At 40.8% G+C, this 27,868-nt stretch overlaps 4 protein-coding genes across 4 annotated transcripts; 3 read left to right on the top strand and 1 right to left on the bottom strand.

The window, feature by feature from the left end:
• Window positions 1-1,265: 1,265 nt before the first annotated feature.
• LOC127776041 (uncharacterized) lies at window positions 1,266-4,631 on the top strand. The gene is made up of 4 exons (XM_052302357.1): window positions 1,266-2,189; window positions 2,297-2,440; window positions 3,431-3,616; window positions 4,390-4,631. The coding sequence occupies exons 1-4, from the start codon at window positions 1,281-1,283 to the stop codon at window positions 4,468-4,470; spliced, it is 1,320 nt and encodes a 439-aa protein (XP_052158317.1). The 5' UTR covers window positions 1,266-1,280; the 3' UTR covers window positions 4,471-4,631.
• A 525-nt stretch (window positions 4,632-5,156) lies between these two features.
• On the bottom strand, window positions 5,157-12,278 carry LOC127776040 (vacuolar-sorting receptor 6-like). Its single transcript, XM_052302355.1, has 14 exons — window positions 11,541-12,278; window positions 9,499-9,988; window positions 8,764-8,981; window positions 7,772-7,860; window positions 7,526-7,595; window positions 7,247-7,330; window positions 7,067-7,143; window positions 6,875-6,956; window positions 6,670-6,752; window positions 6,523-6,586; window positions 6,221-6,349; window positions 5,846-5,949; window positions 5,643-5,748; window positions 5,157-5,538 (listed from the first exon to the last, which is right to left on the bottom strand). The coding sequence occupies exons 1-13, from the start codon at window positions 11,857-11,859 to the stop codon at window positions 5,644-5,646; spliced, it is 1,914 nt and encodes a 637-aa protein (XP_052158315.1). The 5' UTR covers window positions 11,860-12,278; the 3' UTR covers window positions 5,157-5,538; window position 5,643.
• A 2,071-nt stretch (window positions 12,279-14,349) lies between these two features.
• Window positions 14,350-16,582, top strand: LOC127776042 (fructose-1,6-bisphosphatase, chloroplastic). The gene is made up of 3 exons (XM_052302358.1): window positions 14,350-14,778; window positions 15,199-15,595; window positions 15,911-16,582. The coding sequence occupies exons 1-3, from the start codon at window positions 14,389-14,391 to the stop codon at window positions 16,309-16,311; spliced, it is 1,188 nt and encodes a 395-aa protein (XP_052158318.1). The 5' UTR covers window positions 14,350-14,388; the 3' UTR covers window positions 16,312-16,582.
• A 1,039-nt stretch (window positions 16,583-17,621) lies between these two features.
• On the top strand, window positions 17,622-26,005 carry LOC127777749 (aminopeptidase P1-like). The gene is made up of 16 exons (XM_052304365.1): window positions 17,622-17,897; window positions 18,070-18,133; window positions 18,759-18,898; window positions 19,547-19,831; window positions 19,955-20,077; window positions 20,190-20,444; window positions 20,767-20,853; window positions 20,996-21,063; window positions 22,243-22,306; window positions 23,346-23,480; window positions 23,564-23,644; window positions 24,273-24,327; window positions 24,862-24,966; window positions 25,072-25,143; window positions 25,294-25,418; window positions 25,694-26,005. Exons 1-16 carry the CDS (start codon window positions 17,634-17,636, stop codon window positions 25,859-25,861), a joined length of 2,091 nt encoding a protein of 696 aa, XP_052160325.1. The 5' UTR covers window positions 17,622-17,633; the 3' UTR covers window positions 25,862-26,005.
• The last annotated feature ends 1,863 nt before the right edge of the window (window positions 26,006-27,868 follow it).

Here is a 27,868-nt window from a genome sequence, read left to right as displayed (position 1 = left end):
GGCTGACGCGGATGAAAGGAAGGCCGTCGACAAAGCGCGATACCCATGCTATAGTGGCGCTTGAGCTCACTGTCGTCCCGTACACTCCCCAACCCTGTCGTTGCCGTGGGCTTCCTCCATGCCAGCGGAGGCAAAGGCTGTAAAAATCGCCGTTGAGAGGAGACGACGAGAGCTGAGGGCCCCCGAGTCCATGCAGGGATGGAGGCTGTGAAGGTCGTGTGGGGTTGAAGACGGCAACGGCAGAGTAGAGGCCACGGTGGTGAGGAGGTATGTGTAGGGCGTGACGGTGGAGTAGAGGGGGAGGTGCGGGATGTGGCGGTGACGATGGCGGTGGCAAACGATGAAGACAATGATTGTCTCGTTGGGGGGATTGCGAGCGGGAAACCATGGTGGCGAGGAGGCGCGCAGCAGCAAAGTTCCACTTAATCTGCATCGCAAGTGGGAGGAAAGATAATAGGAGGTAGTTAGACCCACATATGGCAAGTGTAGTTGGCTTACCAAGTCTGGTAAGTGAGGGAAGGAGTTTGTCCAGTCGGATAGCTTGAAGAGTGGGATGAAGAGAATATAATTTTTATCCACAGTTGCTAAACTTTGGTTTGAAGAGTAAAATAGAAAGGCCGTTGAAGATGTTCTTACGCTGTTACGCGTCCATGCCCATTTTTCTCTCTGTCAAGATTCACTAGTATGCTTACATCAATACACTTTTTCTTGTTATATGTTTGTTACCTTATTAGCTATAGCCAATATTTATTTTTTTAATTTAATTTTGAGTTTTTTTACCATAATTTATTTTCTTCTTTGGCTTTTAAATCAACAAAGAAACATATACATAAAATTGCTATAAATCATTTTAGTTTCTTTTCACTTTGTTCATTTTTGCAGGTAAAACGATCATAACAATGGAAAAATCATAGGGGAAAAAAAGAAAAAGTAGAGTCGTGAGTGCATGATTCTATCCACGAAGATTGAAATTTTGGTGCTTACGAATATTACACACGTATAGATGATTTTTTAACAGGATTTTCATCTTTAGAGCATATGTTACGAGACGTATTCACGGGTGTGAGTGTGGTGTTATGCGTCTGCCATACAATCCAAAAAAATAATAATCATGGAGTAAAAACCTGATTCACGAATCAACGGTGATGATAACGCGCAAGAACAATCCGTACGATCCAACGGCCCAGAAACCACCGGATCGCACCGGACCAGCCCAACCATTTCGTCGAGCACCTCACGCACGCGCTCCACTCCAAGCCCTAAACCCATTCCCCACCACCATGCGAGCCATCGGCGCCGCCGCCGCCGCCGCGAGGCGGCACGCGCACCTCCCCACCTCCTACGCCGCCGCCTTCGCCTCCTTCTCCGGCATCGGCGGCGGCGGCGGCGGCGCCGGGCGCGGGCGCGGGCGCGGCCTCCCGCCCTCCGCGACGCCGCCGCGCGCCCCCGGTAGCCCCGTCCCGGACGACGACGACGGCGGCGGCGCGGATCCCTTCTCCTCCCCGGCCCCCATCGGCCGCGGCCGCGGGGAGGCCGTGATCCCGTCGGTCTCGTCGCCGCCGCTTCCCGGCGCCGGCCGCGGCCGTGGATCGCCGCCGCCCCTCGGTGAGGTCGCCCCCAAGCAACCGGTCCCCGCCAAGCTGTTCGACGCGCCGGCCGCCGAGGCCTCGTCCTCCGAGCCACCGCCACCGCCGTCGCCGCGCACGCTCCCTTCCGCTGGCGCTGGCCGCGGCGTGCCGCGGATGCAGCAGCCGCCAGTGGAGATGCCGCAGGAGGAGAACCGATTCATCCGACGCCGCGAGGAGAAGAAGAAGGCCGCGTCGGCGGCGCGTCCCGCTCCCAGCGGGCAGCCGAAGCTGTCGCCCGAGGACGCCGTGAAGCGCGCCATGGAGCTCCTGGGCGGTGGCGGCGACGACGATGGCGGGCGTGGCGGCAGGGGTCGTGGTGCCCGTGGTAGGGAGCGTGGGCGCGGCAGGGGACGTGATGGCGGCCGCGGCCGCCGCTCTGCTGATATGGAGGAGAAGCATGGGATCTACTTGGGGGACAATGCCGATGGCGACAGACTCCAGAAGCGGCTCGGCGAGGACAAGATGAAGATTTTTAACGAAGCGTTTGATGAGGCCGCAGATAACGCGCTGCCAGACCCGAAGCAGGATGCATATCTGGAGGCTTGTCACACCAATAACATGGTCTGTGCAGCAATGCGGTTGAATCCGCAAAATTGTTAGAGTTGTTAGATCTGGCCGTTCATGCAAGGTTCCTGAATTATTTGTTTCCTGTGGGTTTATGTATGCAGATCGAGTTTGAGCCAGAGTATCATGTGAATTTCAATAATCCAGATATCGAAGAGAAGCCACCTATGTCATTGGAGGATATGCTACAGAAGGTGAAGCCATTCATAGTTGCGTATGAGGGCATCCAGAACCAGGAGGAATGGGAGGTGATTTCTTTGATGGACCTTGTACTATATTATTTTTCTCCACAGAAATGTTTGTGCGAGTAGATGTTTTGGTACATATGTTCTCTTGCAGCATTGAGGAACCAGATTGCATTAGAAAATGCCGGAGAAAGCCTGCATAAATAGTGTAAATGATACTTTGTTTTTCCAGCAATAGGATTATAGCATGCTCAACGGGTGCAACGCTGCAAGTCTATAGTTGGATGGCATTAGAATCCTAGCTGCATTATCAAGTTTTCATAAATAAACTGATGAACTCGAGCATGTTAATAGACTTGTTCCCTGTTTGGAATAATCATTCAGCCTGATTGAGGCTTCAGAAATAATTCTAATGAGTTTGCAGATGCATATTGCCATGGTACGTAAGTATGTTCACAGCCAGATTGGCCTAGTTTTGCACTGATATACCTATATCGGGCTGAAAATGATATTAGTAGATTTTGTGTTGTTTCACCTTTCAGAACATGTTATTCGGTAAGCTGATTTATGCATTACAAATGGAGCGGATATAAGGTTTATACAAAGGATTTATTATTTTTGTTGCATGAACGCTGTCCAGCTGATTACTTAGTAATTGTGCCTGCTCCTTTCTGATGAGGTTAAACTGTAATCTCCAGATAAGTTTCAACTTGTTCTAAAATCCAAGTAAAGAGCGACTGTTGGCTACGTTAGATTAGAGATTTTAACAGGATTGGGTCATTCTAGCTTTTATGTATATCCTGCAGTTCTGGACTTATTGAACTAAAAGAATATCTATTATTCCGCTTCCATGTTTCTGCTAATCAGCTTTAAGTCCCTGTTTGGAAATTCCTGTATGACACCACATTAGACACTTGTCTCATAGGCTTCTACTATTACATGAACCAGTACATGCTTGAACTTGCAGCTGTATTCGCCTTGCTGCTAAAATGAGTTTTTTTTTTTTGGGGATGTATACAACTGACCCAGTATAATGTACTGTATCACTAATAGGAAGCTGTGAAAGATGTAATGGCAAGGGCACCCCATATGAAGGAGCTGATAGATATGTACAGTGGCCCTGATGTTGTAACTGCAAAGCAACAAGAAGAAGAGCTGCAAAGAGTGGCCAACACTCTCCCAGGAAATATACCCTCTTCAGTAAAGCGGTTTACTGATAAAACTCTACTGTCTCTTAAGGTTTGTTTTCTTGTTATAATTGATGCTCTGAACAGTATACACATTTTTATAGAGAACATTATTCATAATATTAATGGTCTGATATTTGAATGTTGTCATCTTTATAATTCAACTTCTGATTTCTGAATCTCCAGTGGTGATAGAATAACACAATTCCTGTCTAATTTTCTAACTTGATAGACATGTGAAATTATAGTATCAACCTTTCTAAGCTTGCTTTCAAAAATAGAGCTGTATTCAATTAGCATTTGAAATTTGAATTCTAGCTACACAAATGATCAATTTAGCTTTTTTTAATGCAACGTATCTACAATTTAATGGTTCGTTCCAACCATCAAGGCATAAAGTCCCTCTGTAGTCTGACATGCCCTGTGGTCTGGTCTTACTAAGCTAGTTCTATAACATGTCTGTGTTTATCATCACTTGCCATCTGAGATGATATATTTGATAGTTTCTTATCCTATTGCTCTCAAAGATGGCGAAGTGCACATGCTTTAAGTTGGCTAGTTCACCTGACTGAAGTACTCTACATGTTGGAGATTCTGTTATCATCACATGTGCAAAATTTACCATACTGGTTGTCATCATCTTGTTTGATAAAATATTTTCATAGCCATTAGAACTTTTTACCTGTATTCATATTACAAAAAGAAGTCTGGAGACCCTGTTCAGTGTGTTTATGTATTCCTATTAGTTTCACCTTCCTTTGAAGAAACGCAAGGTGCTGCTTATTGAGATGAATTCGTTCTTGTTTCTCCTTATATCTTTTGCAGAACAATCCAGGCTGGGGTTTTGACAAGAAATGCCAATTCATGGACAAGTTTGCTCGTGAAGTTTCAGAGCTATACAAATAGAAAACTCCCATACACTGTTGTAAGATCTCACTTAGCCCCAGGAAGATTTTGTGGTTTATTTTTTCTATTTTGAGAAAAGTGAGGTTTTCTTTAGTCTCTGCACTTCTTTTCCTTTGTATTGGTATGCTAATTAGATAAATAAAATCACTGATAAACATGTACATTTCTTTTGGGAGATGTTTACTTGGGTGCTCTAGTATGAGATCTGCTATGATCTCAGCCCTTCAATTCCTGGGCCATCCAAACAATGCTGATTGCAACTCCCCTACCCTTTTTGTTAATGTTTTAAGTTCTTAAGGTGCTATATCGACTGGTCATATTTTGAATTGACCATGGGGTTGATCTGATTCCTGCCTCATTTTTATATTTGGGGTAGTCTAGCAATAGATGGAATTTTGTGCTCAAGGCCAGCTCTCTGCAGGGAGTGCTCCTTCAGTTAGCAAGTAATGGAAATGTTTCCAACAAAACCTAATCTGGTAATATTGTCCTGCCCAATAAGTGCCACTGAAGAAGGAGGTTTTATGATCACTCCACATGGCCCTGATCAAGAATCTTTTATTAGATACTTGGCCGTCGGCCGATATCATAGCCCACAAGAAAACCAGCAAGTGATCAACTCTCTTATCATGGATTTCTGAAAACAAGAGCCTGGTGTTTTCAGGAAAGCATGCCAAAACAACTCCAAATAGACAGAAACACCTTATTTTATGGTTTTTGATACACCGCCATCCATATTTTTCTTAATATGGTTATCTATGACTATGATACACCGCCACCTGTATTTTTCTTTTCTAAAAATTCTGTGTGTATTGTATTGTATGTCGTTCCACATGAGAGCAGAAATGCCTACCTAGCTACTTCTCTATTGCTCAATCACTGTGGCTCGGTACAAACCATTTCTTTTACTATACAAAAATGAAGCTAAAATCATTGGAAGCACACTTAAGTATCTGCTGAGTATGGTCTGGGATCACCATAACTAGTTCCCTTGAACTCATAGCCCATCTTTGTATCAATCTCTTCACAAGGTATATAGCTAACCAAATTCTCCATCAAATGGCCAGGTCCCTAGATCACAGACATTTTAAGAGATCACTTATTAGCTTATCTGGTATTAAATTTAGGGCACAATTGTGCAATTGTATTGGTTGGGAGTAAATTGCTGGAGTTACCTTAAGCCTCTGAATCATGCTGTCGAAGGGGTTGGTTCTCGTTGTTCTGGCTGTCAAGCGGCATGTACTGGGACATGATGGCCATGATCTCCGAGTCCATGTACGACTGCACAAATCACATCAAACATTTTTCTTTTTCAACATCACATACTTGCAACAGTTTCAGTTTAATTATATTCCTTTTCTTGTTAGAAAAAACATACCCTGAGTCTGTACTTGTAGAACACATAGCCGGCAATCCCCACGCCGGCTACGCACGACACCACCAATATAGTGATGAACCAGCCGAACCTTGACATGCTGTTGGCTGCATTATAAACCCAAAATTTAGCTATGTTTCATATTTTCATGTCGAAAAGCAACGTGTTTCATGCCATCGTCACATGAAATTGGAACTATCTTACTTTATCCGTTTCATAATATAAGACTTTTTAACATTACTCACATTCGTATAGATGTTAATAAATTTAGACACGTGTGTGTCTAGATTCATTAACATCCATATAAATGTGGGTAAAAGCTAGAAAGTCTTGCATTATGAAATAGAGGGAGTAGATTTTTATGTGATGTATTATCACCTATGCATGTGTCCTCTCCTCTTATGTAGATCTGGTTGCCCTTGCACTTGCACTCGTAGTTGCCCCAGGTGTTCTTGCAGTGGCAGTCAGGGCAAGTGCACGCAAGCTTCTCCTTGCATTCATCCAAATCTGAAAGGGTAACACATGGAGCACAGAATTTTGTTCAGTATTTCATCAGTTCTGTTAATCTACACCCACCACTACTAGCCCATCAATCACTTGATAGTCCAGTAGTAATTGTATGCCAATATGTCAGTTTCAGAAGTTATTTTTCTTCAGAGAAGTTTCAGAAATATGTTTACCTTCACATTTGTGGCCATCTCCTTGGAAACCCGGGGGGCATCGGCATCCAGTCAATGCAGTGTCCTATGAAATTGTGCAGAGAGTGATTAGCAAAGATCATAACAAACAACGAGAGGTTTTTCTGCAAGTGAAGGCTAGAGAGTTACAGAGCAAGCAGAGAACGTCTGATGACCCCTAGTCTCTGACCAGCAGCCTCCGTTGTCCACCGTACACCTGCCTGGCCCAACAGCTGAAACAAAAAGAACAAACATGCAATTACATTAAAATTCAAAACATGGTGAGCCTGAAATCGAGGTTCCTTTGGAATGCATGAATTTTACAGAATTTTCATGGCCTATCGACCAATTATACCTTTGCAACCGATGTACCCGTCGCCCTCGTACTGGACGCCATTCACCACTGGGCACTCGCACACCCTACCCCTGAACGTGTCCTGCGCATTGTTGTGAACACGACGCCAAAAAAAATCAGATTAAAAAAGCTTTATCAATATCAGACAATTACATCGAGATGATACAATTAATCTATAAAACCATGTAGTACCTTGCAAGCCGTAACGTTGGTTTTCTCGTCTCTCCAGCAACCGCCGTTCCTGTGCAGGCACTCGTTCGTCTCGATATCTACAGTTGAAGAAATGAAAACAGAGATTTCATTAGAATTTCATTCCAATTTTTCAGAATTCCACGAAACAAAACAATATGTTTCTCTGCGTTTTCTACGCACCATTGCTCAAGCAGACGCGAGGTTCAGTGCCCTCCTTGAAGCCCGCACAGACAGCTTTCAGCACGGCCGTCCTCTCCAGTTTCCCTTCATTTTTCACAACCATTTTTGTTTTTTTAGATAATGGAATATAACATCTCGATCTTTACTCAAAGAGCTACAGTCAATTATTACAGAAAGCTATTTTTGTTGTTGTTAGGAATCTCTAATCAGCTTCAGTGTTTGCAAGTAACTAATTTGTTCTTAATTATCATTCTTGGCGAAAGAGATGTGCCAACCAACCTCTGTACTGGACGTTGTTGATGACGAGAGTAGGCAAGATGGTCACATCCCCTCGCGATCCACGGCCAATCTGATCAAAGGCACCAAAACCACCGACGTTAATGGCTTAACACATCATGTAATGCAAGAGATCTGCGAGATTGTGACTGGCCAACATCTCTGACACCTGAAGATTAAAACGCTAAAAAAAATTCTTCTCCTAATGACACCATGAACAGTATAGTTTCAGTCACTTTGCATATATACCTGATCTTCCTGCTCTTTGGCCAAGACGGCGTTGTCGGTGTCGGCCTCTGGATCGCCCATACATTCCAGCACCTTGTCAAGCGACAGACCTAAGGAAAGAAAAAGGTCAAGAACAAAAGAACATTTGCTATTATAAAAGCACCAAATTCAAATCATAGTGTCTACAGATAATACGCATGTGCGGATATGTTTTTAATACGGAGTTAGGAAAGTGGATCTTTTTTAAAAGTTACATATGCACAATTGCACATATGTTTTTAATATGGAGTTAGGAAAGCGGATCTTTTGGAAAAGTTGCATATGCAGTATGTTTTTAATATGGAGTTAGGAAAGTGGATCTTTTCTAAAAGTTACATATGCACATACTACATCCGTTCTAAAATATAGTAACCGACGCATCCTAGTATTCATATTTATCCAGATTTATAGTAGTAAGATGTGTTCAATTCAGCTTTAGTTTGATACACGAAACGATTTGTCTATTTTTTGATGAAAAATATGACGTCATAAATATAAACCACTCCCATTAGTGAATTTAAGTACTTTTTGCTGGCCTCTATATCTTTGTAGACATACTCAAGGTACATGCCTGTGATATGTATAATACTCCCTCCTTTCCAAATTGATCATCATATAAAGAAATCTAAATTATCTTAAATTGATCATCATATAATTGCATGGACATGAATTTCTCGGAATACAATTAATGTAGCATGGGAGAATCTGTACATACTAGGGTGTAATTGACATGGTGTTTTAATTGATACATACATTGTGAGAGAATGTGTATATGATGTCTTGATTGATGCAATTTAAATTATCCTTGGTCTTGATGCATAAACATATATGATGATCATTTTGGGATGGAGGGAGTATAATACTCAAGGTGCGTCTTTCGTGTAATGGCAAATTAGAGCAAGTAACGAAGAACGATGAACTGATCGATGAGCATATGCACACTGAATGTATGGTACCATGGATCTCATTCTCACCTAGGGCCTTGACGACGTCCTCGGCGCAGCCCTTGCTGTACTTCTTCTCCTTCATGGAGCACCTGATCTTGTAGTCCATGACGTAGTCCCACCACGCCCATGGCCGCCCGGTCTCGTTGGCCACCCGGTGCACGCACAGCTGCCTCAGGTTCTCCACCACCACGTCCTTCCCCTCGTACCCCTCCCCGAAATCCTGCTCCGGGTCCGGCGCACAATACCTGCACGCACCCATCCTCACCGGAGCTCGATCAACCACTCCATCGATCCATGGCGCATGATGGTGTCCCCACCGGAGACGAAGAAGAGGATACTATGATATTCTTTCCGTTTTTTTTATGACGTCGTTAACTTTTTTTTATATGTTTTTGGCCATTGAAAAAAAATGTAATCACCATTTATTTCATTGTAACTTAATTTGTCGTCAAATGTTTTGTAATTAAGCATGTCTTATTTTTTTTATTTGCATAAATTTTTTTTGATAAAATGAATGGTCAAAAGTTTGTAAAAAAAAAGTAACAACGTCCAATATTTTTTAAAAAAGAGGTACTTCATATTATAAGTAGACTAAGTTTAACCAAATTTATAGAAAATTTAGCAACATTTCCAACAAAAAGAAAGATATAAGAAAAGTGAAAACGACTTAATAATAATATAAAATGAAGGAAGTATGATTTTAAAAAAAAGAAATTGAACCGATTTATAATCTGAAAGGAAGGAAGTAGCATGTTCACTTGCCTGCCATGGTTGATGCACTGGGACTTGCACTGCTGGGTGAGCTTGAAGGCCTCGGGGCAGTACCAGGTGATGTAGTGCGGGGTGAAGAGGGCGTAGCCACCTCTCTCCATGATCTGGGCGTGGCCGCGGAAGCCGCGGACGAACTCCATCTGCTCGTCGCACCGGGCGCCGCACTCGTCGTTGCTGTTGGTCCACAGCTCGTACTCCACCCGCTCGTCGGGGTGGGGCATCGACTCGCGCCAGTCCAGCTTCACCACCACCTCCACCGCCGCCTCTGACGACGGCGACGGCGACGACATCTTCTTGAGGGACTCGCCGAACGCGCGGTTGACCAGCGCGGACGGGATGCTGATCCGGTCGATGTACTCCGTCTCCGGCGACTCCTCCGGCGTGTCCATCGTCAGCAGCTGCTCGTCCACGTTGTCCGCGATCAGCACCGCCGCCGCGCCCGCCTGCTGCGCGTTCCACGCCTTCAGCGCGAAGTAGCACTCTGAATATCAACAAACGGAACAGTTTGTCAGGCTCACATACATACAGGGGCGTAAGTGGCTAACCCGGCGTAAGCCCACTTATAGGACAAAATAAACGGGCTCGTGGTTTACTTTGATTTACTACAGGTGGGTTTCGCGGGTTGGTCACTTACATCCCACATAGTCATAGTATGTAAGGTTATTACTGACAAAAGAAATTAAACCATAATGTTTATTAGCGATTAAAAAATAATTTATTGGTAAATTTTTTATATACATGTTCTTAGCGATTTAAAAGTTAATGCTGAAAAATAAATTACGGTAAAAAATAACCAAAATATACTTAAAATAAAGATTTAAAATTCAAATAGTTGACCGATAAGTTAAAGAATAAAAATTCAAACGATGAAGCTGATTATCTGCATTAAAAATATTAAAATTGCTTCTTCTTTATTGCAACTAAAATGAACTGAATTGAGTGAGAATTTCAGTATATTAGTACAGAATAAGTGGGTCAATTTGCAATTCCTATTTCATAATCTGATGGTAAAAGTGTCCTGGTGCAAAGTTCAGAATCTGATGGAGAGTGGCTTGGAAACGAAGGATGAACAGGTTGTTCAGTGCTGCCTTTGGCTTGAAGGAATTGAGAGACACCTACTAATTGGTAGTGGAGGAGTTGTGATCAAGTGCGTTGCAGTGGTTGGATCAAATACCGAATCAGGTATGAGATTCAAAATTCAAAGTTGCAATGGATAAATGTACGGCATATGTATCAAGAACCTATTCTCGCTTTCCTTGGTTCAGAGTTATCTGAAACTCTGACGGAAAGAAAGGAACAAACTCGTCGAAATGCTTAAAGTTGAGCCGAATCCCGAAAGTAATTAAACTAAGTGTGTGTTTGAATCTTATAAGTAGTGAATAAGAAGTGGTTAACATGTCTTCAATAATGGCTCTGAACTAAGATTCCGTCCTAGTTATTGATATTATGTTAGGTAGTATTCTGCAATATTGGACTTGTTTTCCAGGCGAAACAAACAAAACAATTTGATTCGGAGTAAGTGATCTCAGTTCTCAAACAATTTCAAAAATAAATTAAAAAGTTTTGGTCTACCATCGTTCAACTCTGCTTTCAGAACTGAATTATAAATTCCCTTCCCTCGCCACAATAAAAAAAATATATATGAATGCAATCTTTCAGACTTCTAAAGTTGGACAACAATCCACATCAAAGAATTAAAATACTATACAACTTAACCATCATGCCTACCTTGATACTCTCTTACTAACCATTTCTTTTGTTGTTTTTTTAATCAGTGGACTAGCTAACCATTGGATTGACACAATCCATTAACAGAACAAAAATTGGCATGACTTAGAACATTGGAATCAAATCATCACCAAACCAAACTCTCAAAATCCAAATAATCATCAAAAACTAATACTACTTCTCAAGTTTGTTCAGTTCAGACTTGCAGACTTTGGAACACAAATTTCTTGAAAAATACTTATGCAAATCAAAACAAGCACAAACTAATTGAATCAATCATTGGAAGTTTGAAATCAATCTCCTACCTCCACGGTCGAGCAGGAGGATGACCGGGCGGCGAGACTTGGACTTGAACTTGGCGTCGAACTCGGCGCAGCCGGTGGCCTTCTTGTCGGGGTAGACGACGACGCCGGTGAGCGTGCCGCCGTAGTCCGGCACGCCGAAGTTGCCGATGGCGGCGTCGTGGTGCCCCCGGATGTGCTCCGGCGAGAGCACCCTCACGCTGCTCTTCTCCACCACGAACCTCCCCATCGCCGGCACGGCGGCGCCCACCACCGCCACCACGACGATGATCAAGAACGGCACGGCCCCAATCCCGGCGAGCCATGGCGCCCTCCTCGCCATTGCTGCAACTCGATCACCTCTCTCTCTCTCTCTTTCCAAGAGGCGACGAGAGGAGGAGGGAAGAAGACGACTTCAAAGAAGAAGAAGAAGATGATGAAGCTTATGCTTGGTGGGCACCAAGATTAGGTGGCTCTCGCTCGCAAGTAGTAGAAATTAAATAGAAATTTAAGGAAAAAAATGTTCTTGTGCTGTTAATTAACAACTGTGAGACGAGCTCAACCGTGCAAAGGGGAATGGATGGATGGATGAAAAAAAAACAAAGGATATCACGAGAAGAAGATGAAAAAATTGTGATCTTTTGAGAGGAAAAAATAAATGGGATTGGATTGCTTGGGTTGTACTGAAATCCGTTTGGTTCGAGAGGGGCAAAGGTGTCAACTTTTGTGACGTAGAAGAGAAGGTGAGAGGAGGAGAGGTGTGAGGCAGCATCCAACTACTAGCAGATGGGGTGGTATATAGAGTAGGAGCGCGAAAGCGACAATTTTTTTTTTGACAAACTGATGAACTGGAAATTTTGGAATTGAGACTGTTTTGAGATGAAATTCACTTGGGGATTATTAATTGATGATGCTTTCATGATGTTAAGAGTTGGAGTAATATCTACAAGATGAGGTCAACATGACCCTGACCTGTTCTCTGATGATAGAAAAACATTTTTTTTCCAGGATGCAGGTATCTATCAGAACTGCTGCTACACGCCGGGGCGGGCTCACATCAAGAATGCTTACTTGTAATTGCAGCAAAAACAAGGAAAAACAAGGGAAAAAATAATTAATTAATTTTGCATGTCTGATGGTTCACAAGTTCGATCATATTGTCCATATGGAATATATGCCTTGTAGTGATACGATATTTCTTCAGATGTAACACTGCACTTGTTCTGAAACTATATTATTTGTGGGGGTGTTATGTGGGTGATTGCTTACCTTAATGGACACATCATGCCCAACTAAAATCCGTCTCTGAACTTTCAATTTCTTGTTGAGGACACAGTACGTACTTGCATTGCTTGCTTCAAAGACAACTCTTGTCTGAGAGAGAGAGGAGATCCAGCAGCAGTGTTCTGCAATTCTATGCGTATGGTAGAAGGGAAAAGATCAACACACTTCCTACTCTGTTCTTCTGGATGGGCATATTGCAGGAATTGTGTGGATTTCATCAGAAACAGTAGGTGAAAAATGTTGTTTTTTTTCTGGTAAAAAGGGTCGCTTTGGTAATTAACTTGGTCGGCTGAGTCTTGATCGGGTTTGGTCTCCTGTTATTAGTGCAACCGGGCAAAGCACGGCAGGTTAGAGTCGAGACTGACCGATTCTTCAGTGGACACGAGTGGGTTGACGGTCACGCGTGCTCGTTGGGTTTGGGTTTGTACTGCTCCGTATTCACTATCTATTGACATTTTAGGAAGACTTGCAAAAAGTGATAGTATACTAGTTGCTGAGTTGAGTTAGGAACTCCACCTCCACATACGGAAAACAAATATTATTATTAACTCATGATTAATTCAATGTTAGTCTAATAAATTTTAAAAAATGGATTAATATGATTTTTAGAACAACTTTCTTATAAAAAAAACTTGTGAAAAAAAAACATATCGTTTAGCAGGTTGAATAAACGTGTGGGCGGAAAAAAAGTGTGTTGGGAAAGAAGGACGACCACAGCCTTAAAGGAGATTTTCTTCCTTCTTTCTCAACTTATCTCCCTCGTTTTCTATGCGCGTTCTATGCGCGTGCTTTTTAAACTGCTAAGCAGTGTAATTTTTTTTAAAAAAAAGTTATATACGAAAGTTGCTTTAGAAAATCATATTAATCTTTTTTTTTTTAAAATAGCATCGTGCGTTAATGATTCGCTCTGTTTTGCAAGTTGGAGGGAAAGAACATAGTCTTAGGATAACTCCGTCTGACAACGCTTTGCAACATGTGGACAAATATAAGCCAGCTCTCTTGCACACTGCTATTTCTAAAAGTCTGGTCTCATTCTAAATTTTAGGATTTGAGTTTAAGATTAATTTTTAGTGGATTTTTTCGGCGCTCTTAAAAAAATTCTACCTAAACTTATTCTCAACAATCACATTTAAAAATGTTAGCATTTGAGAAAAAACATTGTCAAGTGACGCCAATGTTCTAGGTATGATTCCTTATAATGATCGAATGGTAGATTTTTAGATATTTTTTTAAGAATGGTTCTAACTTCGAAATTTAATTTTAGGTCTAGAATGAAATTTTGAAGTTACCTAAACGCAGCTATGCCTATCTAATTCATTTTGTGAGAGCTCTTCAGTCAACTCCATTCTATTTTTGAGTGAAGTTTGGTTAAGCTTATGATCTAAGAGTGATGGAGCTCAAGATAAAGCCGTGCAAAACGGGCCTAAATATATCTTAAAAAATACTACAATGAAACGTCTTATTAAAAAATAAAATAAATTTTTTTAATATATTTTTCCAATTTTTGCAATGAAACGTGGAGGGCAATATCCACACGAGCCACGCATCATCCAGCAACCAACCAACCACTACTACCACTGGCTACACTATGCCGTTATCCTCTCTCTCCCTCCTCCCCCTCCACCGCGCTCCGCTCCCGCCAACTTCAAATTACCCGCCACCGCCGCCTCCCTCTCGCGCCCTCCTCCTCCCCCTCCTCCGCCACTCGCCCGTCTCCCGGGCGCGTGCCGTAGCAGCCGACGGCATGGCCGCGGCGACCGCGGCGGCGGAGACGCCGCCCACGCTGCTCGAGTACATGGGCCAGGCTGGCGCGGCCGACGACCTCGTCGTCCTCGTGGCGCACGTCCAGAGCGCGTGCAAGCGCATCGCCGCGCTCGTGGCGTCGCCCGGGAACGCCGAGCTGTCGCGGGGGAAGGCGGGGGGTGGTGTGGCGGTGGCGGCCGGGCGGGACGCGCCCAAGCCGCTCGACGAATTGTCGGTGCGTGCAGTGTCAGGGTTGCGTGGGTTATTATTGTCTGCATTCTGGTTCTCGCATCTATCTACATGCATTTCATCCTTCTTCTTTTTTTTTAAAAAAAAAAGAATAGGTCCATTTTTTGTGAGATTGTTACCACATCTCAGTCATACGCTTAGCAGCTGGAGTAGCACTCATTTGGAGTGTAAAATGTTCATTTACTAATTAAGTTTACTTGAGGTAAGTTGTGCAAAGTGCACACAAGAGACTTTCCCCACATTTTCATTCTTGCATTCTCAACAAAATACTACTTGCATTTGTGGTGAACCATCAACAGAAGCACTTCCTATTTGCAAAAAAAAAAAACAGTTATTGTTTGTCTGATGCTACTAACTTGCATTATAGCTTCCAACAACATCAAGACTAACATATTTTTCAATTTAGAATGAGATCATCTTGTCATCACTCCGAAGATCTGGAAAGGTTGCAGTGATGGCTTCTGAAGAAAATGATCTCCCCATTTGGGTTTCCAACGACGGCCCGTATGTTGTTGTTACGGATCCGCTTGATGGTTCTCGCAACATTGAGGTATCCATTCCCACCGGAACAATATTTGGGATATACAATAGGCTGGCAGAGCTTGACCATCTACCTGAAGAGGAGAGAGCTCAGCTCAATTCACTGCAAAGCGGCACTCACCTTGTCGCTTCGGGGTATGTGCTGTATTCATCTGCCACCATATTCTGTATCAGCTTCGGTGCAGGTACCCATGGCTTCACCTTGGATCACTTGACTGGAGAATTTGTTCTAACACATCCTTCCATCCAAATACCCCCAAGAGGTAACTAATAAGCTGTAATTCAATAATTTGCTAATTCCCTTAGTCTTCATTAAATGTTAACCAGATGTCACCTAAATTCACTTACACTAGTAGCGCAAGTTTTCTCAATTTATGGATTGGTGGATGAACAGTTTATCAATGTCAGTAATTTGAGGAGATGTTTTAGTTGAACAGCGGCAAGAGTGCTTGCATTGTGTTTGAGAACATGACGTAGAGAAATTTCTTATAACTGAATGACTGAAATATTAACTGTGTTGAACTTAGAAATGCATGCTTTCATCTTTGCTGAAAAGCTGTAATCCTGAGCTATGCCAGGACAGATATATTCGGTGAATGATGCACGGTATTTCGACTGGCCTGAGGGCCTAAGGAAGTACATTGACACGATCAGACAAGGCAAGGGACAGCATCCGAAGAAGTACTCGGCACGGTACGTGTGCTCGCTGGTTGCTGATTTCCACCGGACGCTGATATACGGTGGAGTTGCCATGAACCCCAGGGATCACCTTCGGTTGGTCTATGAAGCAAATCCTCTGAGTTTCCTTGCTGAGCAGGCAGGGGGCAGGGGTTCAGATGGCAAGAGCAGAATCCTCTCGATTCAGCCTGTGAAGCTGCACCAGAGGCTGCCATTGTTCCTGGGAGGCATGGAGGACATGCTTGAGTTGGAAAGCTATGGAGATGTGCAACAGAAGGTTAATCCTGGATATGAGGTGTGAAGATATAACCTTAGATAATGAGGTCTGAAGATAATGTAGCATGCGAAAAGAGAACAGGGGGACCTACTGGAGAACTCTGTATTTGCAAAACCGATGTTTTTACCTGTCAGGTTTTCTGTTTTTGTCTCCGCGACTATGCGGTTTCACTGTGTAATATAGCAGAAAAATTAGGCTGCATTTCTCCCGGTACGAAATGGAAGGGACAACACAAATTTATATGTAATGCATCCTTTGGCTACATGGACACTTTTATCTGCAATGTGTTCTGAAATTTCTTTTGTCTCTGCAGTCTGTACACTTCTCTGCAATGTGGTCCGGTTAGTTCGATTTAAGAGCAGCAATAAGAGTAACTTTTACTATGAACCCTGCAACTTTGTAAAGCCCTTGCTTACTATAGAACTTGGTGTGATTAGCCTTCAGTTGAACTGGTCCTACCTATGAGGACAACCTGCAGCCAAATTGCTGTTCTTATTAGGCAGTGTAAAGAACTCTCTTATCCTGAACTTGAACTGTTTTTCTCAGGCAGGCTGGCTGACAGAACAATCAAAACTAAAGGGCATTTCCGGACGTGTGATGCGATGAGACGTGTTGCAATATCCAGACCAGTGGCTAGACGTGTTAATTTTAACTTGATGAAACGTAAAGAAGGCTGTATCCAAACTTGAGTTCTTTTCCATCACATCAACCTGTCATACACACACAACTTTTCAGTCACATCATCTCCAATTTTAACCAAAATCCAAAATTTACACTGAACTAAACACAGCCGAAGTTTGAGTTGGAAAAATACTTTATTTGGATTTGTTGTGATATGCCCATTAAACAACTTAACCAAGCGATCAAAGACTGCTGCTATTCGTGTGATCCAGTTGTATGATTTATGTATAATTAGAGATATACAATCATATAATTAGAGACACCGTTCATTTTTGTCCATGGGTCATAAGCATAGTAATTTTCGGTGATTAATCGCTAATCGACTAAGGCGATCACATTAAATATTTGGACACATGCATGAAGTATTAAATATAGAAAAAAAACAATTACATAGATTACGTGTAAATTGTGAGACAAATCTTTTAAGCCTAATTGCGCCATGATTTGACAATATGATGCTACAGTAAACATTTGCTAGTGACGGATTAATTAGGCTTAATAATTTTATCTCGTAGTTTTCATGCGGAATATGTAATTTGTTTTATTATTAGACTACGTTTAATACTTCAAATATTGTCCGTATATCCGACGTCGCACACACAAACTTTTCACCTGAACTAAACAGTGCCTAATTTATCGGACTAATCGGCCGTTTTATTGCGTCCATGAAACAGAAACCGTCTGAACTGCCTCGACTCCCGTCTCCTCGCCGGAAAGCCGCCGCCGCCGCCGCCCTTCTACTTCCGCCGCCTCCTCCTTCTTCTCGAGAAGGCTCTGCACCACAGACGAGAGCTGAGCCGCGGAGCACAATGTCGGCGGACTCGGCGGCGGCGGGGAGGGACGCTCTCCTGGACGAGCTGCGCGCGCTCATGGCGGCCCACTCCCCGCCGCTCCACGCGCTCGTCGTCCCGTCCGAGGACGCCCACCAGGTCCGTCCGCGCCCGCTGCCACCTCCCGCGGAGTCGATCAGATCAGATCGGGCTTGGATTTTTGTTGTTGTTGTTGTTGTTGGATTTTCCGTTTTGCGCGATCTCTTCTTCCTCTCGATGATGGTTGAGGATTTGGGTGTGGTTTTGTGGGTGATTGATTGATTGATTGCAGAGCGAGTATGTGTCGGAGCGGGACAAGCGGCGGCAGTTCGTCTCCGGCTTCACCGGGAGCGCTGGTATGTTGCTTCCTCAATTCATCCCTTCTCGTTTCCCAGGCGATGAGCGCTGTGTATTGTCCTAGACCACCAGCCGATGAGTCTGTTGCGATGAGTTCATTATACAATAGTGCAATTGGATTATGCAACGTTGTTCAGGGTTGCAATTTTTACCATTTTGGTGATACACAAAGTGGAGTTCTTTTTGCTCTGCTCAATATGTTCCATTGCCTGACATGAATCAGAAAGCAGTTGACTAGTAGTAGAGGCTAATGGTTGAAATTTTAGGAGCAGTTATGATTTATGACACTGTTATGTTTTTGGAAATTTAGGTGATTAACAGACATTTTTGGACTGGATTATTTTATACATTGCTGCGACCAAGCAAATCGTAATAAAATTATTGATAGCTTCGCTACCATTTATAGTTATGGTTTAATCTAGCTGGACTAAAGTATGGAATGATAACCACCTTTGTACTGGGAGGAGCTTAATTGATTCCTATTTTGTAGTAGGATGGAGTTGAATATCATAAAATGTGGATGTAACATATTGAACTTGTTGATTTCTTTTGTTTTCCCCCAGTTGTCGTAATCAGAGAGTTGCATTAATTTCTCAGACCGATCTATATTGCGTTGCTACACAGGTTTGGCGCTTATCTCTATGAAGGAGGCGCTACTTTGGACGGATGGGCGTTACTTCTTGCAGGCAGAGCAGCAACTCACTAATCGCTGGAAATTGATGCGCATGGGAGAAGATCCCCCAGTTGAAGTTTGGATAGCTGATGTAAGTGTTGACATCTCTTCTTGATCATGTTCATGAGTTTAATTTCCCAAGTCTTACATAATAAAAATATTGGTTCACAAAACTTGTCCATGGAAATGAATTTATTTGGTTATACCCTCTCATTTTTTTTTGAACAGCCAGATCAAAGGTTTATCCTTGCTTTTTGAATTCTGCCACAGTTTTTGTGTTGTGAAATCCCAAAAGTGGTTTTATTCTTGTTAATTTTAGCTAGTTTTATCTCCCAAATATGGTCCTTTTCATTTTGTCAACCATATTCAGTTGTTTTGTTAATACCCCAAGCCTACTATCTTTCTTCCTGTCTGCTGTAGATTCAAGGAACTGCATGATAGTTGGTTTGATATATGGGAGTTCCTTCCAAAATTATCAGAACTACCAGAATTTTGGGCACATTAATTTATTTTGATCATACCAAATGCAAGCAGAAATTTAAAGATCTACTTGAGGCTTTTATTTTGCTAGGGAGAAAACTAAGAATAGTCATGCCAATTATTCAATGATTAGAGAGAATGGGTTTAGTTATTTGTTGATCTGCATTGCATAGCAATACTCATGATTAGCGTTTAATTTTATTCTGAATAATGTTGTTTCTAACTAACTTTTGTGGCTTGTTTGTTGCTGTGCAATCAGAACCTGTCAGATGAAGCTGTCATTGGAATTAATCCATGGTGCATCTCTGTTGACACTGCCCAGAGATATGAGCATGCATTTTCAAAGAAGCACCAGACACTGTTTCAGCTTTCTTCTGACTTGGTAGATGAAATATGGAAGGATCGTCCTCCTGTTAATGCTCTACCTGTATTTGTGCAACCTGTAGAGTATGCTGGGTGTAGTGTTACCGAAAAACTTAAGGAGTTAAGAGAAAAATTACAACATGAAAAGGCTAGGGGCATTATAATTGCTGCGCTTGATGAGGTACTATTAGACTTATTTATTTCTTGGTTTCTTATCCACTACCAATATATTCAATTTTGATTTCTTGAGAATTTTGTCAACTTTGCCAGTTTTAATAGTTGTCCTTTTGTTATTCTTATTTAGGTTGCGTGGTTGTACAACATTAGAGGAAATGATGTGCACTACAGCCCAGTGGTCCATTCTTATTCTATTGTAACCTTGCACAGTGCTTTCTTTTATGTGGATAAGAGAAAAGTATCTGTTGAGGTCAGCTAATCCACTGAACACATTTTCTTCAATTATTCCATTATGTCGTTCATAGAATCGTAGTCATGATTTTGAGGGGCATGTAGTGAACTGTGGCTCTTGTTTGGTCCAGGTCCAGAACTACATGACTGAGAATGGTATTGACATCAAAGACTATAATATGGTTCAATCAGATGCAAGCTTGCTTGCATCTGGACAGCTAAAAGGTTCTGCAGTCAATGGTAGCTCTCACGGGGAAAATGATATGAATGAGAATTCAAAAGTTTGGATTGATTCAAATTCATGCTGCCTTGCACTCTACTCAAAACTGGATCAATATCAAGTTCTGATGCTGCAATCACCTATTGCTCTTCCAAAGGCTGTGAAGGTTTTTTTTTTCTTTTGTTTTTAATTCATACCACGCCTGCTGAAAGTTTCAGAAGAACGGGGATAGAACATTTTACACTAGAAGTGTATTTTGTTCAAGTATTCCTTTTGTTTCATTCTATTTATTTTAGGCTTTTTATCTATGGAAAATCTGCTATCTGACATTAAAAGCTTTATCATTTATTAATCTATCTCTTTTTTTATTTCTTCTAATGATGGTATACTAAAATCCTGTCGAGCTGGATGGTTTGAAAATCTGCTATATTTGCAAGTTTTATCATTTATTATGCCTATATTTTTAATTTCTTGTAATCATGGTACAGAATCCCGTAGAGCTGGATGGTTTGAGGAAGGCACATATTCGAGATGGTGCGGCTGTCGTGCAATACCTTGCTTGGCTTGACAAGCAGGTCAGTATGAATTTGTCTCTCATGCGGCGTATTAGTCTTGGACTTCAAGCAAGTGTTCTTTTGCAGCTGCAAATTTGTTTAGTTGTGATGTAGTCCTTCTAATTATTTTCTACTAGCTCAGATGTTCTTGTTTTAATGACAGATGCAAGAGAATTATGGAGCTTCTGGTTACTTTACTGAGGCCAAGGGATCACAGAAAAAGGAGCATATGTGAGTATGCACTGATATTAAACTTATGGTTCTTTTGGGAACATACTCCCTCCGGCCACAAATGTCATTTGACTTTCTTTTCCAGTCAAACTTTTGAAACTTTGTCGATCAATAAATTTTAAAATACATAGTTTGAAAACATAGAAATGGTATGCATAGATATTGTCTTTTTAATATTATCATGAAATTATTAGAATTTACCATAATAAAAAAATCATGGTCAAAGTCACACCCTGAAGACAAAAGAGTGTCAAACGAAATTATATCATCATTGTATGGAGTATTGACCTTTTATTCACCTATACAAATTGGAACCATCTATTATCAAAAGATGCCCAGCTTTTCTTTGTAGCTTAGGTCTATTATCCTCGTTAGGCCCAGCTTTTGGCTGTCAGAACTGTCTAAATCAGTGGTTTCATGCCTTCCTGATAATTATAAATTTTAGAATTTTTTTCTAAGGAGGTTGTGATAGAGTTTTCTTGAACTTCATGTGCAATACTGCAACGTAACTTGGTTGCAAACTTGAGACGCATTTTTTTTAATATACGTTGTTACTGTCATTGTTCCTTTTTGTATAATATTTAAAATGTAGTTCCTTCATTTTTTTTTCACTTCTGCATCTCATAGTGTGTGCTTACTCTGAACACGCTTTCAGAAAAAAAAAATCTTCTGTATTCAGATCATAGACCAAGGTTGACATGTTCCCTCTTTGTTTTACCTATCTGGAATTTTTGTTTGTCCAATTTTCTCATTTACACTGCCCATTTATTTCCTTTGGGAGGTGTGCACATTGTTTTGTTGTTTTCACTGACCATGATAGTATGACACCGTGTGCTCTGCTCAGACAGTTGTATTTCCCTGCCCCCTTGTGTATTTTTTCTAAAATTCAATGTTGTACCAAATGTACTTGGTCATACTTGTGGGCTCTTATACTATTGCTACGATAATACATATGGAGTACGACTTTTCCATTTGGCAAATCCCCTGAAGTCTGAAGTTTCAATGCTCCATGATTCCTTTGTTCTTAGCCTGATTTTTGTTATATATATAAAGAATCTTACCATTTTCTTGATACGTCATTTGTTCTATGCATTATATTAATCAATTATCATCCACTTTATTAATTATGAACAATAGTGTGCATTTGGTTGTGTTAATGTTTTTGTTTCACTCCTGTAGGAAAATAAAACTTACAGAGGTTTCTGTGAGCGATAAACTTGAAGGTTTCCGTGCATCTAAAGAGGTATGCTGCTAACGTGACCTTTTTTCAAGCTTAAGTATACTATATTACTAGAGATCTTTTATAACTGCCATAAACAGCTATAGTTACTGCCGTTACCATTTTTAAAAGTCAAAAGCCAGTAAGTGCACTTTTGGTATTATGGAAATTGTTAAAATAAACAAGTTCCTCATACTTACCTATGACTTTGTTGTAGCAACCCCAAATATCCATTGAAACTTTGGAACTGATATAGCCAAGGCCCATCGGTTTCATTTGTATCCGTTAAAGAGACAATGGAAAAAATTCTACTATACTAACTATTTTGTATTTCTTGTGCAATTTTTGAGAGGAAGTTTTTACTGTTCTTTGTAAGCATATTTTTTAAATAAAAGAATACTCTCTGGATGACATTATATGTATTGTTACTATCACGTAAACACATGGTAAGTGGAGATAGAGGGAACCATCAGAGGCTCCTCAATCTCAGTGCAGAGCCCAGAGTGAACGCATAAATCTTTTGCGTAAACAGTCCAAAAATAAGGCCTATTTTTTGCACAAAAAAATTCTACATTCACTGACTTCGCTCTGAGCTCTTCATTCAGGAATCAGGACATTGAGGGTCTTGAGTCGTCCCCTCTTTCTCTGCTTACTGTGTGTTTATGTCAAAGTAACCAAAAAAAAAGACTTGTTTTCGTGGAACATCTTTTCTTTGGTTGCTAGATGAATATAGGCTGTGTTCAATACCATGGGTTGGGAACCCAAATCCTATGCACAGAAAACAGAGCGGTCTATTAGCACGTGGTTAATTAAGTATTAGCAATTTTTTTTTTCAAAAATGGATCAATATGATTTTTTTAAGCAACTTTCGTATAGAAACTTTTTGCAAAAAACACACCATTTAGCAGTTTGAAAAGCGTGCGCGCGGAATACGAGGGAAAGGGGTTGGGAACCTCCTCATCCGAACACAGCCATAGAAACTACAGAGCCAAATGAGGGCATTTTGCAGTTCATAGTCTCCTGCTATACTACATCTTTTGACTAACTGGTAATATTTCTGCAGCACTTCAAAGGTCTGAGTTTTCCTACGATTTCATCCGTGGGACCAAATGCAGCAGTGATTCATTATAAACCAGAAGCAAGTTCATGTGCTGAACTTGATGCTGATAAAATATATCTGTGTGACTCTGGGGCTCAGGTTGAGTACATTTCAGTCAAACTCAAATTTTGTGGTAAAAGACTTGCTTGAGTCTAATTCTTTCTGTGGTGGTATGTTTGCAGTATCTTGATGGTACTACAGACATTACAAGAACTGTACATTTTGGCAAACCCTCTGAACATGAGAAGTCCTGCTACACAGCTGTAAGTTTATTTTTTCGTCACTTGCTAAAATTTTCTTTTATTTAGAACAAATGACATGTCAAATACTAAGTTCTATTTAGAACGAACGATATCTTAATAGTGTAATTGTTGGTCAAAGTAATATGCCATATATTTTGAAATGGAGGGAGTATATGAGTGTCCAATAATCAGTTGACTTGAGCTGGAGCCTTACCAGTGTAACCGCTTCATGTGTTTTACTAAACACGGTAGACCAGCATGCAGGACATAGCTACATAACTGCTAGCTATCTTTATTTGTTTGACAACTGTAGTATTATTTTCCATGAATTTAAGAGCTTAGTGGCTGACATGCAACATGTTGAAAGTTTGTTTTCTGACACGTTGCAATGTTATTGGTTTCCTCATTTCCTGTATTGCATTACTTGCCCCTACTTAATGGAGCTGAAAATTCCATTGTTGAATATTATGTCAACAGTGGCTGGTCAAGTTTTCTTTACACACTTGTTACTTTATTTCTCTTGTAGAAATAAACATCATATTAAATGCATGAATCTAATAGTTTACAAGATATTGTCTGTGAGGTTCTAATTTTCTTTGCTACTATTTAATCTATTTCTAATGCAAGTGATATCGAACATTGGAAATAGGTTTTGAAAGGCCACATTGCACTGGACACTGCTGTATTTCCCAATGGAACCACAGGTGAGTGAGTGTTTTGAGCTTTTATACTTCCATCTATATGAACTAAGGAGATTTAACATTGATCATGTGTCCCAATGATAAAATAGCTGCCAGATGTACCATGGAGTTTTAACATCACCTAATAGTGTAGTATGTGATAACATTATTGTTCTTTATGAGTGCATTTACTTATAAACATGCGACATCATGTTTTCTCAAAGCCTCGTTGCCTCAGAGATCATGTCCATCGTTTCTTTAACATTTAGAAACTGTAAGAAGATTCCACTAATCACAAATGTTATTTAGTGATAGACTCCATTGTTTCTTTAACATTTGGAAACTGTAAGAAGATTCCAGTAATCACTAATGTTATTTAGTGATAGACTATCTCACTAAATTTGAAAAAAAAAGATGACAGAAACTAGCAAGTGATGAAGAAAATGATTTATACTACCATGTTTTGACACCAATTTATGTTCATTGTGTTATACTTACTTTTGCAAGTTATATTTCAACAAAATCCATGATATTTGTGCGTTACTTAAACCTTAACAGGGCATGCTATTGATATTCTCGCACGAATACCACTTTGGAGAAGTGGTCTTGATTACCGGCACGGTACAGGCCATGGTATTGGATCTTATTTGAATGTTCATGAAGGTCAGATACTCAATTGCTGGTTCATCCTCTTCTATGACAGTAAATTATCTGATTGTAGTGCTACCTTGAAATGTTTAATCCATTCTGTTTGTGCTTACAACCCAGGTCCTCATCTAATTAGCTTCAGACCTTCTGCTAGAAATGTACCACTACAAGCATCGATGACTGTAACAGATGGTCAGTAAATATCCTAAATTAACCACTATTTATTTTAATAGGACTATCAACAGTTTAATGTGAAACTACTTTGTAATTCTTACTTCGATGATAGTCCCTCTTGCTGCAATGATCAATGTAAAGTTCAACTTGCACAATCTTTTCTTGCAGAACCTGGTTACTATGAAGACGGAAGCTTTGGTATAAGGTTGGAGAATGTTCTGATAGTTAAAGAAGCCAATACTAAATTTAATTTTGGAGATAAGGGTTATTTGGCATTTGAACATATAACATGGGTAAGTTTCTTCAATCTCCATTTTATTAAATTATTAACTTTCTCTTTGGTAATCTCCAAGTCTCCGTATCAATTTCACAAGATATCCCGGTTGATAATACATTGTATTCTTGTTTTGTTGCTCTGTTTATACCTGTATGACCATTTTAAAGTCAGCCTTTGTTGCCAGTTCGACTGGCATTTCATGATCTCTAAATACAAAATGCTGCTCACCATGTATCTGCGTCATTTGTTTTGCTCATGTTCATGTATTGATGAATTTCTTGTGCTATGCAGACTCCATACCAGACAAAACTGATAGACACCACCTTACTTACCCCTGCTGAGATTGAATGGGTAAATGCGTATCACTCGGATTGCAGAAAAATTTTGCAACCTTACCTGAATGAGCAGGAGAAGGAATGGCTGAGGAAAGCTACTGAACCTATCGCTGCGAGATGTTAAGCCATCAATCAACTAGCTGGTTGACGCTACATGGACACATGACACAGGGTCTCAACCGGTTGCAACTATTCGTGCTAGATGTGCAGATGATTTCTGGCATGCCATGCGCGTAGATAAATAAATGGCTATCCCTCAATTTAATTACTTGCAATAAGTGTGAATATATAGCAGAAAACATCACAATCGATTCTTTTGCGTTGTCATTCTGCTAAGGTTGAATGTGAGGATGGAAGTAGAAATAATAAGGCCGAGTTTAGTTCCAAACTTTTTCTTCAAACTTCTAACTTTTTCATCACATCAAAACTTTTTTACACACACAAACTTCCAACTTTTTCCGTCACATCGTTCCAATTTCAACCAAACTCTAATTTTGGCGTGAACTAAACACACCCTAAGGCCTTGTTTAGTTCTAAACTTTTTCTTCAAACTTTCAACTTTTTCATCACATTAAAACTTTTCTACACACATAAACTTCCAACTTTTTCATCACATTGTTCCAATTTCAATCAAACTTCTAATTTTGACGTGAACTAAACACATCCTAAGGCTAGGACTGAATCTGCAGGTTGCATTTGTACAGTTATTCAGATGCTTGCTTGAATGCCCTGAGCAGTTTGGTTGGACTAATTAACAGTAATCGCATCATTTCAAAGCTTAAAATTGAACACGGTCTGTTCGGAAAATTCCTATCCCAGGGGCGGCATCACACTGAAGTTTAATAAAGAGTAAATATCACATTGGAATTTGACCAACATTTTCACTTGACACCACATATCTTTACAGTTGCAGTTTGGAATATCATAGGTGTTTGTCAGAGAATGTCAAAGAAATGGTTCAAACCATCATTCTTAGTGTTGTAGTATCACGATAAATATCTTTAGAAACTCAGAAAATCCCATCAAATGGTCTTTTAGAAAATCAGAAAACAACCCTTTTTTAAAAAAAAATCACACTAAAATGGTGATGTGAATATGTTTAAAAGTGTCACAAATTAATCTATACGGAGGGCAACTGAATAAAAATAGAATAGAAAGTATAACTTAATTAGATACCACTCAAACTAAATAGAATGTAAAAACATAGTACAATGCTTTGTTTTTTATATGTATCCCTGTGTAAATCTCATATGAAGTTCCCTCACATATTTCGTCGGTACCCTTACCCTTAATCCAAACAAAATGATGCATAGTGTTAAGTGAAAATGTTAGTTTAACTCTTGGTCAAAATAAATGACCAGATGTGAAATTTACCCTTTAATAAAAGATGAGCCTTGGCCCCATTCGTTTCTAATAAAAATGAAAGTTAGGATATGGATAAAACAAACCAATAACACATGATTAATTAAATTTTAACACATAATTAATTAAATTTTAATCATTACAAGCTTAATTTGAAACAGATTTATTTGATGTTTTAAAGAAATTTACATACAAAAAGTTTTCGCACGCATAGAATCTGTATCCTAATCAGAAGCTAATGGGGCCTTTACTTGGGCCGATATTTGCACGACTGACCCTCCAACTATTCGCATTTTGCATTTCGATCCTCCTTTTGCCTTTCCTCTCTCCTCTACTCCACACGGCGGCGGACCTCCGGCGAACCCCGCCGCGCGAGGCCGGTCCACGGGAATCGATGCAGCCATGCAGGGTTAACGAGCGCACTCTTACCTGCTGCGCCTCGCCTGCTCGTCCGCCGGAGAGGCTTCCAGGCGACGGGGGAGCCTCCGCCTGCTGCGCCGGAGTCCGCGGGGCAGCTGGGGGATCCGACGGCGGCGACAAAAAAAGGTACAGTGGAGTACAGGTGCAACCTAGGATTCAGAATATCCATTCGAAATTGGTGTTGCCTGTGATAATCATGGTTGGTTGATTAGCATTCTAGAGAATTGAAATCGAGAAGGAGCTTTTTTATCCAATAATTAGAAGAAATTATGAGTGTTTAGAATTAAACACGGAATCACCCCCTTACCGCTACAATATCAAGTGCATCTCTTCTATTGAACTGATTTAC

The sequence above is a fragment of the Oryza glaberrima genome, chromosome 6, assembly GCF_000147395.1.
Source record: "Oryza glaberrima chromosome 6, OglaRS2, whole genome shotgun sequence".
NCBI lineage: Eukaryota > Viridiplantae > Streptophyta > Magnoliopsida > Poales > Poaceae > Oryza > Oryza glaberrima.
This window is presented reverse-complemented; position numbering and strand designations above follow the sequence as displayed.